At 52.9% G+C, this 18,287-nt stretch overlaps 2 protein-coding genes across 2 annotated transcripts in view; one reads left to right on the forward strand and one right to left on the reverse strand.

Annotated features, from left to right (window-relative positions):
• LOC134213901 (uncharacterized) overlaps positions 1 to 8,367 on the forward strand; it is a 41,198-nt gene extending 32,831 nt beyond the window's left edge. The window contains exon 2 of the mRNA XM_062693373.1: positions 7,649 to 8,367. Within this exon, the coding sequence (XP_062549357.1) occupies positions 7,740 to 8,168 (429 nt within the window). The 5' untranslated portion in view covers positions 7,649 to 7,739 and the 3' untranslated portion in view covers positions 8,169 to 8,367. The remainder of the gene's footprint in view (positions 1 to 7,648) is intronic.
• Positions 8,368 to 11,017: 2,650 nt separating this feature from the next.
• On the reverse strand, positions 11,018 to 13,051 carry LOC134210536 (uncharacterized). The gene has a single exon (XM_062686579.1). It carries the CDS (start codon positions 13,049 to 13,051, stop codon positions 11,018 to 11,020), a length of 2,034 nt encoding a protein of 677 aa, XP_062542563.1.
• Positions 13,052 to 18,287: the final 5,236 nt, after the last annotated feature.

Genomic DNA, 18,287 nt, shown 5'->3' on the forward strand with positions numbered 1-18,287 from the left:
CGATGCTTGAAAGATAGCAGCGGCTTCCGCCGAGAAGACGGAGCAGGTGTTCGGTAGCCTGTGGGACTGAGTCGAACCGTCGGTAGAGTCGACTCTGATACCCACTTGCCGGCAGCTCTGGATCCATCGGTGTATCTGACCGTGTGTGTCCTGTACTTGGCGTTAATCCGTTCACCGAAGAGTCGTTGAGCCAGCTGCTGGTTGGGGTTTCTGCGTAGCTGGGCTTTAGAGACCAGTCGATTTTCGGAGCCTTGGAGGCCCAGTCCCTTGGACCGAGGCGGTGAAGTCCAGCGATCTTGGGGGGGGGTTGCTGGGTGGTACGGTGAAACGCTTCGTCGGCCCTGCCGAGAAGGTGGCAAGGGCTGTTGGAGGCCTTGGTTTTCTCAAGAAAACTGACGGTTTTGGTGCTGAGGGAGGCGATGACTTTGTGGCGGAACGGTATTACGCCGGCCTCGGCGCAAGCGATGTCTGCGGGCGTTGATGGGAGGTGCCCTGAAACCAACCTAACCGCGCGGTTGTACACCGGGGCTAGGGAGCGGGTGATTTCCGGCAGGTTCACCGAGGTGAGCTCCAGGCCATAGAGCAGGCGGCTCGTGATCACTGCGTCTGCTACACGAAGGCGTAAGCCTCGATCGCTGCGGGTCCTCCTCCTGGAAATCAGTTTCATCATATTGCTTCTTACCTTGCAGGCTTCTTTGGTCCTTTTGCAGTGCTCTGCGAAGGTCAGGTGACGATCCACTGTAACTCCCAGGAGTTTGACCGATGATTTGGTGGGAACGGTTGCACCGTTAAGTACGATGGGCTGGCCGGGGGGTCGGTGATTACTCTGGCAAACGTGCGTTCTTTTTTTTTTTTTTTTTTTTTTTGTGTCTTTATTAAGGAGACTTTCAGCCCGAGGCTGGCTCTCGTCTCCGGCGAGAAAAAGAGAATATAATACATAGTATTTTACATAGAAATTTGTTAACCTAGGATCGATTTCGGCCCGGAAGGGTGCCGTGGCAAAAAATAATATTGGTCCTGAGGGGAGCCGTAATAATTGGTTATTCTAGATTTCGGTTTCCAACGAGGTTGGTGCATTGTCCATGTCATGTCCGTAGTGCATAGCGTTTTTCCGGTGGTGATCTGGCGTGGTAGTTTGTGTGTTCCGTATTCCATAGAGTTGTCAGGGGTGGATTTGCAGGGGTCAGTATCATTTGGGGGGGGTGTTGTCAAATCCGGTAATATAGTTTGCTATCCTTTAAAAAGTTGATAAGCAGTCGTTCGTTGATGGGATTGTTGTTGAGTGCCTCGACCGCGTTGCCGATGTTGTTGGCTTGCCGTGTTCCTTCGTATTCAGGGCAGTTGTTGCTGATGATGTGACTGATGGTGTTTCTACATTGGCAGGTGGTGCAGCGATGGTGGAAATCCCCAGAGCCCAGGTTATGCGTTAGATTGGTGTGCCCTGTACGCAGTCGGGACAGCACCATCTGCTCACGGCGGTTGGGCAGGTCTGTTCCGGGAAGGGTGGAGCCCTTAACCATTCTGCATAGGTTCCGCTCCTTGTGCCACTCGTTAGCCCAGGCATTGCTCACCTGCTGTTTAATCCAGCGCTTCGCATCGTCGGCCGGGACGCTGCGGGTAATCAGTGGACTGGCTCTGCCGATGTTGGCCAAGATGTCGGCGCTTTCGTTGCCAGCGATGCCAGCGTGGCCAGGGACCCACATCAGGGTGGTCTTTTTCATCGATGTTCTCCTGGATGGCCTGGATGAATGGATGGCGATTTGCTGCGGAGGGCAGGGCGGAGAGGGCGCCAGCCGAGTCGGACACGATCAGCATGGGTCCGCTGCACGGCTGGGACACCGCTTGAAAGATGGCAGCGGCTTCCGCCGAGAAGACGGAGCAGGTGTTCGGTAGCCTGTGGGACTGAGTCGAACCGTCGGTAGAGTCGACCTGATACCCACTTTGCCGGCGGCTCTGGATCCATCGGTGTATCTGACCGTGTGTGTCCTGTACCTGGCGTTAATCCGCTCACCGAAAAGTCGCTGAGCCAGCTGCTGGTTGGGGTTTCTGCGTAGCTGGGCTTTTAGAGACCAATCGATTTTCGGGCTCTGGAGGCCCAGTCCCTTGGACCGAGGCGGTGAAGTCCAGCGATCTTGGGGAGTGGTTGTTGGGTGGTATGGTGAAACGCTTCATCGGCCCTGCCGAGAAGGTGGCAAGTGCTGTTGGAGGCCTTGGTTTTCTCGAGAAAACTGACGGTTTTGGTGCTGAGGAGGCAGTAACTTTGTGGCGGAACGGTATTACGCCGGCCTCGGCGCAAGCGATGTCTGCAGGTGTTGATGGAAGGTGCCCTGAAACCAACCTAACCGCGCGGTTGTACACCGGGGCTAGGGAGCGGGTGATTTCCGGCAGGTTCACCGAGGTGAGCTCCAAGCCATAGAGCAGGCGGCTCGTGATCACTGCGTCCGCTACATCGAAGGCGTAGGCCTCGGTCGCTGCGGGTCCTCCTCCTGGAAATCAGTTTCATCATATTACTTTACCTTGCAGGCTTCTTTGGTCCTTTTGCAGTGCTCTGCGAAGGTCAGGTGACGATCCACTGTAACTCCCAGGAGTTTGACCGATGATTTGGTGGGAACGGTTGCACCGTTAAGTACGATGGACTGGCCGGGGGGTCGGTGATTTCTCTGGCAAACGTGCGTTCTCCCGCACTTACCGGCAGACATAACAAAGCCAGCTGAGAGGCACCATCTGCCTACCCTGCGGACGGCGGACTGGATCTTCCTCCGAGCTTCTTGGGGTGCTCGCCCACTGCCACTAGGGAGGATGTCGTCTGCGTATACTAAGATGTACACGTCTCTTGGCAGGTCGGCGAACACTTCTTCCATGGCGACAAGGAATAGCGTCACGGCGATAACCGAGCCCTGGGGCACTCCGGTTTCCTCCCTCACGGGCTTGGATACGCAGTTTCCGAGGAGCACTCGGAAGGAGCGGTCCGACAAAAAATTCTTAATGAAGTGGAGGAGGTTGCCGGAGACACCCCAGAGTGCCAGCTTCTTCAAAACACCGGGGGTCCACGCGCGGTTGTAGGCGCGCGATATATCCAGGGACACCAGCTCGGCGTGCTTACCTTGGGACTTGGCTTCATCGAGGATCTCCCCCAGGGAGGCAAGGTACGTTCCTGTACCGCGTCCGGGTCTGAAGGCGTGTTGTCGGTCATCTAGTTTACCTGTAGACTCGAGGTAGTGGGTCAGCCGCCGGTTTACCATTCTGCTCCATAATTTTGGAGCCGACATTTGTCAAAGCTATTGGCCGATAGCTTCCCGCCTCGTTTGCTGGGCCGCCGTTTTTCGGAATCGGGACCACGAGACTCTCTTTCCAATCCGCTGGGAGGGTGCCACTAGTCCACTCCCTGTTAATCGCCTCCAGAAAGGCGGACTTTCCGCTTGGGGGTAGTTTCTGGTACATGGGGTACCCGGTGGAGTCCGGGCCGGCGGATTTGCCCTTACCTTTCTGAAGAGCGAATTCTAGTTCAGCCATGGAGAATGGCCGGTTCATGGCGTCGCCGTTGTCGGGTGGTACTACGAAGGCGGCTATATCCGACGCAGGGGGCGGATGCTTCTTCCGGAATGCTTCTGGGTACTCGGCGTACGACGATTGCCGATAGAAATGGTCGGCTAGTGTATCGGCCACGATCGTGGGGTCACGATGCGTGACGCCGTCGACGGAGAGGGCGATTCCATTGGCACGTCGTTTCCCCTGGAAGCAGTTTATCCGCCTCCAGAGCTCGGTCGAGGACTGCTCCGGATTTATCCCGTCCAGGAAGGTAGTCCATGCCTTGTCCTTGGCCTCGCGCAGGGTTTGTCGGCAGTTGTTCCTGGCGGCCTGGTAGCTGGACTTTATCTCTTCGAGGAGCTGGTTGTCAGCGGGGTGTCGCTTTTTAGCCTTCTGCAGCGCGCGGAGGGCCTTCCGTCGGGCTTTAACCGCTTTTTTGGTGTCGTCACACCACCAGTGGACGGCTTTACGGCCCGGGTTGGGGCTGGTTCTGGGGATAGCGCGCTCCGCGGCGTGCAGAATGGCGTCGGAGATGTCGGTCGTGGATGGTTGCGGGAACTGGGACAGCTCGCGTTCGATCTCCCGCTGAAAACTGTCCCAGTCCGCGTCTCCGTATAGCCATCGTGGTCTGCGAGTGATGTCGGTGGGGGCGCTGTCCAGGGCCAGGAGTATCGGCATGTGGTCGCTACCTCTGGGGTCCCCGTCGGTGGACCAGAGAAGCCTACTCACTAAGCCGCTCGAGGCCATCGAGACGTCGACAGCGGACTCCGTGGACCCTCGGCGGAAGGTCGGGTGCCGTCGTTAAGCAGGATGAGGCCGGCTTCGGCCGCGGCATTGGATATGGCGATCCCTCTAGCATTGTTCGTGCGGCCACCCCAGGATTGGTGGTGTCCGTTGACATCGCCCAGGATGATTACGGGGATGGAGGTTTTCGATCATACTCACCAGGGTGTTCTTGAGATTCGCCGTTTGCCGCTGGGGATGTAGATCGAGACAACCGTTACTGGAGCGGCCATTCTATCCTCACCGCAACGATGGGGAAGTCTGCGACTATTGGGATTTCCGTGGCGGGTACTTCTTTCAGGACTCCCACTGCAGCTGACCGATAAACGTTCGGCTCGATTGACGCAAACCATTTATACCGGCCACCGAGTGTCCGGTCTAGGGCGGCAGGCGTCGCTCGGTGGATTTCCTGGAGTGCGATGGTCACTGGGCTCGAGCTCGATATCAGCAGCTCCAGGTCACATAGGTTATTGTAGTAACCATTAATGTTCCACTGGAGAGCCAGCGTCGTGGATGACGTTGTGGGTCCGGAACCCGCAACCGGCAGAGATGGGGGAGGCGACGGAAAAAAGGAGGTGTTGGACCAGGATTGTGGCGGTGGTGTGCTCCCCAGAGCTCTTCCGGAGGCAAGTCCCTCGCCGTGGTCAGTCGTGTTTGTGGAGGCACTCACTCACGTGGGATGGTCCTGGTAGGATGACGGCTTTAGGGCCGTACCTTCTCCTATGAAGTTCATCGTATTGGTCGGCAGTCATGTCGGCTCCCTAATGGAGGGAATACTTGGGCCGTCCGCGGATGCGGCGCTTGGGCTTTGCGCTTGGTTGGTTTTAGGCTTGAATCCCGCGTAGTCCGTTGGGGAATTACAAAGCGTCCCAAGTACACCATCAGCTATACTCTTGCATCCCTCGGTGTCCCTCGACGAGCTTGCTAGGTCCTGGCTGGCAGGGGTCAGCGTCCGAGCGTCGGGGTTGTCCGCCAGTTCCAGCAGGGGAGTAGCGTCCCCACTGGCGGGGCCCCCGCCACTCGGATGCTCATCCGCGGCCATTATGTTGTCGGTGGTGGGTGTTGGTGTTGGTGTTGTTGGGGTGGTGGGGTAGTGTTGACAGTTGGAGTAACGGGTACTCTAATGTGGAGCTCCGTATGCACATTTCTGTTGGATGTAGTCTTGTGGGATTTAGGATTGAAAAGGATGGGAGAGGTTTGTGGTAGGTTTAACTTAAGGGTGCAGAGAAGGCAGACGGAGCTCGTAAACTGTTTACTTTACCTTTGGTATCGCCCCTCGCTTGGTCCTTGGAGCAGAGGAGTCGCTGCTGTCGCCGGAATCCTTCGGCGCGCGCTCTCGCTTAGGTGTCTGCTTGGACGTGTCCATGTCCTCGTCGCTGAAGATGTCGTAGGCGGAGACATTTTTCTTCGGCTTGGCAGTTTTGGCTTGCTGGTTCGGGTTCTTGATCTCGTTGCGCAGTCTCTCGATGATTTTGTCCTTCACCGAGATGGACTCCTGCAACTTCGAGACCATTTGCGTCAGAGCTGCCACTTTTTCAACGAGATCCTCGATGGTACCGTTGCTTTTCACCGCCTCCAGGCGGCCTCCAAGGCTTGTTGGCTTGGGCTTGGCTGCGGCTTGGAGTTGGCTTACCTGCTTGCGAAGCTCCTCAATTTCGTGGTCCTTGCTGGAGCTGGTAATTTTGGCGAAGGAGTTGGATTGTCCGGGATTGGAGAGGGCTTCTACTTCTCTTCGCGCTTGCAGGTACGGAATGCCGCGGTCTACCTTTGACCTGTTGGACCTCGACCTCCTTCAGGTACAAGGCGACACTTGCGGCTGGACGTTGGGTGTCTGTCGCTTTTGCAAAATTTGCGGTGTTGCGAATCGGGGCATTGAGGGCGAGATGCCGCGGGGTGGGCTTCGTCGGTTGACATTGCGGCCTGCGGCTGGAGGGGTTTGCCGCAGTTTCCACAGACTTGCGCTGGGTTGGTGCAACGACTGACGGTGTGTCCAAAATCCCAGCACCGGTAGCAACGCATCGGGTTCGGATAATAATTCCGCGTTGCACACCGGGTCCACCCGAAGTGGATGTGCTCAGGGATTTGGGTTCCGGAGATGGTAAGGACAATGGTGGGCGTGTTGGTTAACTTACCATCTGCATCTCGCCGCTTGATGCGGTAGACTTCTCGTACTCCCTGGTCCTGGAGTTCCGTCAGAAGATAGTCTTCCGGCATATCCACCGCGTCGACGCAGGACACGACGCACTTTGACACGTTGAGCGTCGGGTGTTCGGTGACGGTGACGGGTGTCTGGTCGCACAACTTGTCCATTTTCAGCAATCGAGAACTGCGATGCGCTTCTATTTTTTTTTTTTTTTTTCTTTATTAACGTGATTTTTTTAAATTATAAAGTTCATCACGATGATTTGGAGAGAAACCCGGAATGGGTTCTCTTCGAGCCCAACCTAGGGGTCTCGCCTTGCTTTGATTCGCTTTACTTAATGCCTAATCGTTAAAACATTTGTTTTATATTTGATTGATTGTAGAACTAACATTGGACATACTGAAGTCTGACAGAGATTTGCTGGGATATGGGTTTTCGCTATTTGCCACTAGGTGGCGATTTGACAGACAATGGTTACCAATTTAAGGTAAAAACAAGAACGGATGAGTAAGTCTGATTTATCGTGTGATTTTCCCTTGACAGCTGTCAGGGTAGTTCGTCTGAGTTTTTCGCTAAAATGTGCGGTGCGAGCGCGGAGTTCTCTTTAAAAAAGTGCCTAATTAGGTCGCTTTACGCGTTAAATAAATCGAAAAACGGGTGATCCAGCGGGGGAAAAACTTCCGAACGGGAAGTTGGAAGGCAGGCTGGTGTGATAGGTGAGATTTAGGAGGTGAAATGGGGGTTTTAATTTCGGAGTAGAACCTCGTGCCATATTGAGGTTACCTCCCTCGCAGTTGTGGTGCTAGTGACTTCGGTATTCGCATCAGTTTTGCTGGACTAATTGCCTGAGGCCTGTTGCATGGTTTTTATGTGCAGGAGAGGACGAGAGTGGTGGTGTGTCGTGTGGTGGCTTACAGGGTTTTGTGGGGGGTGTAAGTTCCGGCGGAGAGCGGCCGGGGTTGTAACAAGATATTTGTATTTATTGCTTAAATTACTTGGGGACGGTCGCATTTGTATGTGGTTGGATGGCTTTGGTAGTGATGTTGTGCTTGAAGGTTATCGTCGATCGTGAATGGATGATCTGGGCTGTAGTCGGGGTTGACGATTGTTGATGTTAATTTGGTGATGGTGGTGTTTTGTTTCCCATAACTTCATGGAGTGATCTAACGTTTGGCTTTCTTTTAACTGTTTCAGGTACGCTTTGGTTGAAGGAAAACGGCTGGTGTTTAGGAATCTTCCGCTACCTGAGGACATCGGATATAACCGAGCGCGGGCGGTTACTGGCATGAGGTTCTTTCCCAGGGATGAGGTTGCGGTCCGTGTCCACTTCCCTGCTGCCTATTCGTCGCTGGTGGAGAGACTTGAAGCAGATTCGTTGCAGCGGCTTGAGGGGTTGAGTCTCGCCGATAAGAATCATCTGTGTTTGGTGAGAGCGATACCGTCCGTAACGCAGCAGCAGCTATCCCAAAGGATGTGTCGATGTCGGTTGGTGTTCCAGAGGATCGATTCCGCCCGATCCTGTATAGGAGGCTGGACCCTAGTCGGCAAGTACCGACGGTGCCCAAGTTCCCTCCGGCGATGCGACAGCAGACGATGCAAAATTCCGCTGGTCGCCTTAGGGTGTCGTCGCATCGGTCCACCGGGGGGGCCTTTCATCAACTTACGTTGGTTTGGGCATTGGGCACCGGCAGCCGGCGGGATCGAGGAAAGATGACTGTTCGGTTCCATCCCCGAACGGGATGAAAATAGGTGAGTTGGTTCCAATGGGGTCGGTTGGAAATATCGATACTTCATCTCGTTTCTTCCATTTTAGGTGCTGCCGGATGTATGTGAAGGATGTCGGCTGATTCAAGTCGGGTGCTGGTCCCTTAGTGCACAGGTCAGAATCAGGTCGGGTCTGGATTGATTGTTGGTGAGTTTTTAGGTAATGATTTTTTTCATTAAGCTTTTAGAATTTGCAGGTAGATTCGCTTTGTCGTTTTAAGGATATCAATGGAGAGCCGGGCGGGATCCCCATGCTGGTCCCCGTAGCTTCCAGTTGGGGGCGACCCGGAAAACCAATTTTCCATAATCAGGTTTTATCCTAGTTTCCTAGTCCGTGTGAGGAAGCCTGTATGCCGGGGAAAAGCAGCCGGGAGGGGTCCCCATGCTGGTCCCCATAAGCTTCCAGTTGGGGGCGACCCGGTGCTCCCGGAACACTGGCTCCCCCATTCCTCCATGTTGAGATCTTCTGTCGTTTGGTTGTAGTGTAGATTGTGCTTGGCGTTTGAGTTGTTGCTTTTCAATGATGAGGACAGGAGTATCACCCCTGGTAGGCTGTGAGGGTACTCCATTGCTGATTTGATGAGTACTGCTTGTCCGAGCCGGATGTCAGATGAGGAAAATCCTGGTGAACCTTGGTCAGCGACGTTGTCTTCGGTGAGCTCCGCGTGCTTTTTGTTATCGTTGTTTTAGAGCGGGGAGGCGTATCGCTCCCGAGAACGCCGGCAGGGACACCCATTCCGATCCCTTGCTGCTTTCGGTTGGGGCCGCACCAGCGTCTCCGGGGCCGTCGCCACCCCCTCGTGATTTCTCGATGTCTCGCAGTTGCTTGGATTGTGGAACTTAGATCTGATGAATCTTGCGTATTAGAAGATAGTCTGTTAGGTGTTATTGCTGTTTTTGGAAGAGGGAGGCGTATCGCTCCCGAAAACGCCGGTAGGGACACCCATTCCGATCCCTTGCTGCTTTCGGTTGGGGCCGCACCAGCGTCTCCGGGGCCGTCACCATCCTCTCGTAGTTTCTCGACGTCTCGCAGTTGTTTGGTTTGTGGGGCTTAGATCTGTTGGTTCTTGCTGATTAGATGTATACTGCTTGCCCGATGCCGGATGTCAGATGTTGAAGTTCCTGGCAAAACTTTGCCGGAAAATGTGGTTGTCTTCGGAGAGTTGTGCTTGCATGGTGTTATTGCTGTTTTTGAGTGGGGAGGCGTATCGCTCCTGAGAACACCGGCAGGGACACCCATTCCGATCCCTTGCTGCTTTCGGTTGGGGCCGGGCCAGCGTCACCAGGGCCGTCACCACCCCCTCATAACTTCTAGATTTCTCGCCGTTGTTTTGATTTTGAAGCTGACTGAAGTAGACTGAAGATGGCTCAATTTTAAACCGGATAAATCCAAGATTCTGGAATTGTGGGTCGATTCTAGCCTTATACTCTTGGCCTACTAATGGGCTGGGAAAAAATGAATAATTTCTAGTGTTTAAGAAAAAACACGTGCCCTATTTGTTCAGATGAAATAGGTCGAATGGCAAATGGTAATAAAGCAACCCAGTTTTCCACCGGAGGATCCTTTATACCGGATTTGTGGGTATTCAGCTTGTTGATTGCCATTGTAGTGGAAGTGATCCAAAGTTAGAAAGCCAAGAAGGCGTTCCCGTTTCTGTTGAAAGTGCTCCCGATTGGGGGCCTCTCCGATGTCTAGACGATTAGCTCTCCCCAGGCAACTCCAGTTTGGAAAGGAGCCTCTTCCTATGGACGTTTCTGGTCATCTTGACCCAAGGGGCAAGAGTCGCTGGTGCTTTAATCAGTAGGAAGGATTTGTCTAGCTGGCCCAGTTTTCCACCGGATAATTCCTTGCTTCCGGATTTGTGGGTTGTACTAGTATAAGTCTCTTGCCTATTAATTAGCTGGAGGATGTAATTTTCGTAGCTTCCGATTGTATGAAAACTAATGATTTTAGGTCTAACCTCAGTTTTACTTGGTTTTATCGTTTTTACTATTTAGGAGGGATTCAGACCAACAACGATGCCTGGTCCCCCTAAACGAAAACTGCCTGGTTGAGGAGAAAAGTCCCGATCCGAGAACAGCCGGGAGGGATCCCCATTCCGGTTCTTCCGACTTCCGGTTGGGGGCGTCCCGGTGTTCTATAGCCGTATGACCATCCTGTTTGGTTGTTTCTTCGCTTTGCCAATATGGCGTTGATTTTGGTGAAGATCCTTATCCGTGATGTTGTAGTAGCCAGGGAGGATGTTTCGCTCCCGGGAGGGCCAGGAGGGATCCCCATTCCGGTCCCAGAAAGCTTCCAGTTGGGGGCGACCTGACAATCCCGGGGCCATCGTCGTCCCGAGCAATGGCTTGGTAGATGACAGTTGAAAGTTCTGTTATCGTTACTGGGAATGGACTAGTCGAGTTTGTGATTGTTGGCAGTAAGCCAACCAACCGATGTTACATCGTGAGCCAGAAATGATGTATTGCACCCGGAGAGGGCCGATCCAAAGTGTTGGCAGTAAGCCAACTAAATCACGTTGATACGCTGCTTTCCTTCTGGTAAATCGTGTGCAATAAGGCAGAGGAAGACGTATCGCTCCCAGGAATAACCAGGAGGGATCCCCATTCCGGTCCCGATAGCTTCCGGTTGGGGGCGCCCCGGCATTCCTGGGGCCGTCATCAACCTAAGCTGTCCGTTCGGTACAATGGGTGGATTCTTTCGCTATGGCCTGCGTTGGATTACATGAGCCGTGTCGGTGATTGGAAGAGGGGCTAAGATGTTGGCAGAAAGCCAACCAGCTGGAGTATGACCGTGGCTTAGATTTCGTGGATGAGCCTGGCTTCTTTAAGGAAAACGAAGAGCGTAGCTATGGTGGAAGGATCATCGCAGAGAACGTTTCTAATGCTGTTCGAGATTCCATAAGCATTTCTGGGAACCTCATAAAGTGGGCAATTGCACAGAACGTGTTCGACAGTGTTATCGATGTTGCAATGCTCGCACGTTTTACGGAATGGGCCGCTGCCGAAGTTGTGGGAAAGACGGGTGTGTCCGGTTCTAAGCCGAGATAGGATTCTCTGGTTTTCCATGGATGACAGATCCGTCCAAGCCTTGGTCGTGCCTTTTATTTTCCTTAAATGGGGGAAAACTGCATTTTGCCATTGCAATTCCCATTTGTCATTGAAGACTTTACGAATCCACCTTTTGACGTCATCAAGTGGAACAGTGTCGGTGTATCGATCATCTTGATGGCCAATGGAGGCAAGTAGGTCTGCTTCTACATTACCAGGAATTCCGCAGTGTCCAGGGATCCAGACCAAAGTCGTGCTAGGTCCGATTCCTCTGATTGTCCCTTGTGTCCAGGGATGAGATGGCGATTGGGACTGCAGAGCGAGGATAGCACTTGCTGAGTCTGACAAAACAAGGAGTGGTTTGTCCTTGGGAGTTGTGACCGCTATGAAAATGGCTGCCATTTCCGCGGAGAAAATGGACACGTAGGGTGAAAGGCTTTTTGAGATGGACAGGTTCACTCCCTTAACTCCAATTCCGACTCCTCGGGAGGATACGGATCCGTCCGTGTATCGGTACTCGTGCCCGGGGTAGCGGGTTCTCTGGAGTTCCAGCACAGCTTGGCGGAGTTGCGCAGTGTTGTCCCCTTTTTTAAATTTATTTTTGATGCTGTTGTCAATATGGATTGGATGTTGCATCCAGGAAAGAGGACCATGCCAATGGAGTTTAGCAATCGGTGGAATCGTTGAACCGCAAGCAGCACGTAGGAGCCTGTCTCCTAGGCTTAGGAGAAACGTTTTGTCTTCCCCGGCCGTTTTGGCTGTGATACTAGCCGCCTTTCGGCATATGGCAGCGTGCAGGTGCAATCGGAAGGGTAATATACCTAGCTCGGTACAGGCTGCGTCTGCAGGGGTCGAAGGCAAAAGTCCCGATATTGTCCGGACGTAGGTATTGTAGACCGGATTTAGAGTTTTGATGATATTTTCCATGGCCACGCAAGTTAGCTCTGTGCCATATAGAATGCGACTATCGATTACTGCTCGAGCAACTTGTAGTCTGAGTCTGCGGTTGTTGGACCTGTGCGGTTTGCTGATGGTCTTGATAAGGTTGATTCTAGGCTTTAGTCCCAACTTGACTCCATCAAGATGGTGTTGAAAATTTAGCTTCCGATCTATATCGACTCCGAGGATGCGGACCGTTTTCTTGTTGGGAATGGATTGGTCGTTTATTTTGAGTGAAGGACCCGAGAGTTGGTGCTTCCACCGACAGACATGTCCCCTTACGCATTTGGCTGCGGACATAGTGAAGCCAACTGAAGTTGCCCATCTCTGAACGGCAGACACCGCAGACTGGGCTCGAATCTTTGTTCGCCCTGGTGTATCGCCGATGATTACTAACAGTATGTCATCGGCGTATACGAATATATGCACGTTTGGTGGTAGGAAGCCAAATACACCATTCATGGCCACTAAGAAGAGGGTAACCGCCAGAACAGAGCCCTGAGGAACCCCCGTTTCCTCTCGGAAGGTTCGGGAGGAGGTGTCTCCGATTTGAACTTTAAAAGTTCTGTTAAGCAGGAGATTTTGGCGGAATGCTGGCGTGTTTCCAGGTATTCCCCATTCCGCTAACTGGCGGAGAGCGAAGGGGGTCCACGTCCGATTGTAAGCTTTGGCTATGTCGAGAGATACAAGGTCGACATGCTTGCCTTGGCCGTACGCTTCGTGAAGCAAATCTCCTAGTGCCGCGAAGTACGTGTTTGTTCCGTAGCCTGCTCGGAAAGCATGCTGTCGATGGTCCAACCTGCCCTCACTTTCTAGTTTTTCCCTTAACCTTCTGTTGACCATCCTTTCAGCTACTTTAGACAGGCAACTGGTCAAGGAGATGGGACGGAATTTGGTTGCATCTCTTGAAGCAACATTATTCTTGGGGATGGGTATTATGATGCTCTCTTTCCAGTTTTCTGGGAAGGATTTTTCTTCCCAAAGCTGGTTGAAAAGGTCTAGGAAGGTGATTTTAGCGTGGGTAGGCAACTGCTTAATGAGCGGGTATCCAATATCATCAGGGCCAGCGGATTTACCATTACCTTTAGCCAATGCGTATTTGAGTTCGCCAAAGGAAAATGGCCGGTCTAGAGAAGATTTCTCGTAGATTTTTTGACGCAATAGATTGTCTATTGACGGTTGCGACTTGTTAATAGTGGTCTTGAAGTCGACAGGGTAGCGATTGGCGTCACCGTTGATGCAAAGTATTTACCAAGCTCATTTGCTACAGTAGCGGGATCAGTGGTGGTGTCACCATTGATATCAAGAGTGATTGTGCTGGAATGTCGTTTGCCACTGACAATATTGACTTTCCTCCAGAGGTCGGTAGTAGATTGCGAGGCGTCGATGGAGTTTAGGAATGTCTCCCATGAATTCCTCTTTGCTTCTCTGATAACTTCCTTGCAATCTTGGTGCTTATCTTTGTAGTTTTGGAGATATTTCGGTCGATCCGGATGACTGGATGGAAGTCTCCTTAAGGCTCTAAGGCTTTTTCGACGTGCCTTGACCGCGCGACGAGTTTCTTCCGTCCACCATCGAAGGGATCTACGCCCGGGTTTATTACTGGTTTTTGGAATGGCAGTTTCAGCCGCTAGCTTTATCGATTCAGCGAAGGTGGTCATATCGAGTGGAGGAGAGTTTCTGGCCAGCTCAGTCGAAATGCAAGAAACGTATGTATCCCAATCTCCATTTTCATATATCCATCTAGGGCGACGGGTAGACGTACTGGGAAGAAGATTGGCGCTGATTTGGATTGGAAAGTGATTACTTCCATATAGGTCTGTTCCAGCAGCCCATTTATATGTGGAGACGACGGTTCTACTGACGGCAGTTACATCGATGATTGTGTGCGTGTGCCCATTAAAGTAGGTTGGTTGTCCATCGTTGAGAGTTACCAAGTCAGCTTCATCGCAAATGTTATTGATAATATCTCCGCGGGCGTCCGTTCGCTCACCACCCCAGCTCATGTGATGGGCATTAAGGTCACCAAGCAGCATGAGTGGAGGCGGAGTATCTTCGATGATTTTATCAATCTTTGCCTTGATGTTGGGCACTGCTCCACAGGGGAGGTAGCAATTCAGAATGGATATACTGCAGGGACCTTTGACTCTGATGCCAACAATAGGCAAGTCGGAGTGGATTGCAAGAGGGTCAAAAGGGACGTTTTTGTGAACACCAATGGCCACTGAATGGCGGAAGTTTGTGCCGATTTTGCAGATCCATTTGTAATTTCTTCCGAGTGTTCTATTCATAGCATCGGCGGGGGCTTTATTGACTTCTTGAAGGGCAATAATCCAAGGCATGCTAGTTTGAGTTAGTAACTCGAGGTTGGGTAGATTATTCCAAAAGCCGTTAATGTTCCATTGAAGACAGAAATTAACGACTTTTGGCTGGGCTGGTTTAGGGAAGTCGGATGGTATTCCTTGTGAATGGTCGACAGCTTCATCATTTGGAGTTCCGTTCGAGATAGGATGAGTTTTTCGATTCAGTTCTGGAATGTAGTGCTGGGGCTTTCTGGGCGATGGGCTTTTATAATAGTTGCTACAGGAACGTTGGTGGGACTTACGACCCAAGACCGGGCTACGGAACTTGGGCTGCCCAGATGCGCTTCTAACTTTCAGGGCGTATGACGCCCCGCGATTCTCCTTGGTTGCTCCGTCGATTGTTCCGCCGAGATAGGACTCGACCGATCGGCGGATCAGGAACGGGTTGGATGGTAGTTTACCTACGCCCTGTAGGCGAAGGACCTGGAGCGGACCGAAGTACCGGTTGGGTCCATAAAACTCGGCAGTCTCCTGCCGGTGTACTCACCATCGCGTCGGTTTTGTACGTTTTGTTGCCATTCTCGGGGCCCCTTGGGTCCCTAGGCTGAAGGAGAGGCCGTGGTCATCTTCCGATGACCGCACTCGCGCCGCCAACCGGCACGGGCGGTCAAAACGCGCTTACGGGAACGAAACGCGGCGTGCGTGCGATGTCGTAGCACAAAAAATCACTCGCGAAGTGAACAATCACCACGCGTCTCCACCACGGGGTGGGAAAGTCTTTGGGAAAAAGTCACTTACCGGGTCGCGGATATCACCGGTGGTTGCTATCCGATCGGTCCGGGACCGATGTTGGGCGGTAAACCGTTTCGCCCTTTGCGCGCTGACCGAATTTCAGCCTGCGCGGCCGACGGAAAAGTGCCTTTCACCCGCACAAAAACACTCGAAAACGCGCGTCCCACCGGCCGAATGGGAGCGTCACCGTCCGAATGACGTCACGCGAAAACGGGAAAATCGAAATTTCTCCGGAACCACTGGCCGGATCGGGTCGCGTCCAAGGGCAGGGTCCGGAGCCGTGGTCCCCCAGGCCCCTGGGCCAAGTTTGGTGCCGAAAAGTCCAAAAAAATGGCAGTCGATTTTTCGGGGGTTTTTACGAAAATGCCGCGTCCTACCAGCCAAAACTGGTGGCGTGCCCGCCAAATGGCGTCACGGGGCCACTCGCGCACTGACACCGGGAGTTGGGGCGTAGCACCGGTCGCCGAAAAAACGCCAAAACACTCGCGCCGAAAACTTCCGTCACTACCGTCGATATAGGGAGGAACGCCGATCGTCCGTAACACTCGCCGGGAGTTGGGGCGGAACGCCAGTCGTCCGAAACACTGAAATGGCTGACTATCAGCCGAAACACACGCCGAATAATGAACGAGAAAATCGTCCGGGAGCGAAAAAAATACGTCCGTACGCAAACGATGCTCGATTCAAACTGGACGTGCGTTCTCACGCACTTACCGGCAGACATAACAAAGCCAGCTGAGAGGCACCATCTGCCTACCCTGCTGACGGCGGACTGGATCTTCCTCCGGAGTTTCTTGGGGTGCTCGCCCACTGCCACTAGGAGGATGTCGTCTGCGTATACTAAGATGTACACGTCTCTTTGGCAGGTCGGCGAACACTTCTTCCATGGCGACAAGGAATAGCGTCACGGCGATAACCGAGCCCTGGGGCACTCCGGTTTCCTTTTTTTTTTTTTTTTGTCTTTATTATAGAGGTTTTCAGCCCTTGGCTGGCTCACCTCTTTTGCAAAGGATAAGAATACATTTCAATTTGTTATTCTAGTGAAAGAGAAAACGGTCCAGATGGGTACCATTATAAATTTGATATTCTAGAGTGATAACCGGCGAGAGTGCCGTAAAAAGAGAAAATAATGTTGTTTTTGTTGCTAGCTGTAGGGTTCGAGATTCCAGAGTGTCCTTTTTCGTTGCAGTAGTTGGTTGGGGTTTCCGTGGCGGTTTTGGTCAGTTGTATTCCGTTTCCGGAGGGGATGTCAAGTTTCATTGCGGGGTCAGGGTAGTTCTGATGGGGCTGGAGTTTGTTTAGTGTGTCCTTAGAGATGTCCGGGTGCATTGCTGGTCTTCAGATTTTGTCGTATAGTCGACAGTCCTTGAGGAATTTATTAGCAGCTGCTCGCTAACTCTGTCGTTCTGCAGAGCAGTTGCTGCGTTGATGATTTGGTACGTGATTCTTGGCTCGTGATACAGTGGGCAGGAGTTGAGGATGTGCTGGATTGTGATTCCTGCAGTTACAGGTCGTGCAGTGCGTGTGGAAGTCACCGTCCCAAAATTGTGTGTGACCTTTGTGTGGCTGGTGCGCATTCTTGACAGCACGACCTGTTCCTGCCGGTTTGGCAGATCCTCACCAGGAAGGATGGAATTTTTGGCCATTCTGCAGATGTTACGCTGCCTTTTCCACTCACCTGCCCATGTTGCAGGTGACTTGCTGTTTGGTCCATAACTTTGCATCGGCGGCGGGTATGCAGCGGACCAGAAAGGGGCTGTATCTTCCGGTGTTCGCTTGGACGTCGGCGCTTTCGTTACCACTTATGCCCGAATGGTTGTGGTACCCACATCAGGTGATGTTGGGGCTTAGGTTTTCTTGGATGGCCTGGACGTATGGGTGGCGGTTGTTGTCGGAGGTGAGCGCGGCGAGTACGCTCGCCGAGTCTGTTACAATGAGGATGGGTTTGTCGGATGGCAAAGTAACAGCTCGAAATATTGCCGCGGCCTCCGCCGAGAAGACAGAGCTCGCGTCCGGTAGCCGATGGGATTCTGGAAAAGCCGTCGCTGGACTCGATGCCGAGGCCAACCTTGCCTGCGGCCTTTGAACTGTCGGTATATCGGATCAGGTGATCCGGGTATTTTTCGCTGATCCGCTGTGCGAAGAGTGCTTGTGCCAGATGTTTGTCGGCACCCCTGCGAAGCTGCGCCTTCAGGAAGTGGCTGATTTTTGGCCTGGTGGAGGACCAGTTCCTAGGGCTGGAGGCGGTGGAGGCCGGTGATCTTCGGAAGCTGCTGTTGGGTGGTTTTTGAAACTTTCGTTGGCCCTGTCGAGGAGGTGGCAGGAGCCGTCGGATACTTCTTGCCTTCTCCAGGTACCCAATCGTTTTAGAGCTTAGTGTGGCGACGATCTTGTGGCGGAAGGGCATTGCTCCGGCTTCCGCGCATGCGATGTCCGCAGGTGTAGATGGCAGGTGGCCGGATACTAACCGAACTGCCCTGTTGTAGACCGGGGCCAGAGAGCTGGTGACTTCGGTGCAGGTTGATGGACGTTAATTCGAGCCCGTAGGTCAGGCGGCTCGTGATGACCGCATCCACAACGCGAAGGAGCAAGGCGCGATCGCTTCGGCTTCTTCTCCTGGAAACTAAATCAAACACTTCGTTCGGTGCATGTGCCTTTAATAAAGTTTAAAAAAAATGTACGCCGACGATATACTCCTCATCGCCGTCGGCAAGCATCCCAGGAAAACACAGAGGAAAGTCAAGCCGCAGTCAACAAGGTCGCCAAATGGAGTCAATCGGTGACTTCACTATGTCCGCTGGCAAGTGCGTAAGGACGCACATCTGCCGATCAACCATCGGCCCCGGCCGGCAATCGTGCTGAATGGGTCAACCATCCCCACCAAAAACTCTTCTCCTGGAACAGTGGACCGCCGACTGACCTTCGTCGAGCACTGTAGAACAACCAAAGAAGCTTGCAAGGTAAGGTCCAACATGATAAAGAAG

The sequence above is a fragment of the Armigeres subalbatus genome, chromosome 2, assembly GCF_024139115.2.
Source record: "Armigeres subalbatus isolate Guangzhou_Male chromosome 2, GZ_Asu_2, whole genome shotgun sequence".
NCBI lineage: Eukaryota > Metazoa > Arthropoda > Insecta > Diptera > Culicidae > Armigeres > Armigeres subalbatus.

What these genes read in the sequence shown, in the direction of transcription:
- LOC134210536 (XM_062686579.1), bottom strand. Translation starts at nt 13,051, where the DNA reads ATGGTCAACAGAAGGTTAAGGGAAAAACTAGAAAGTGAGGGCAGGTTG.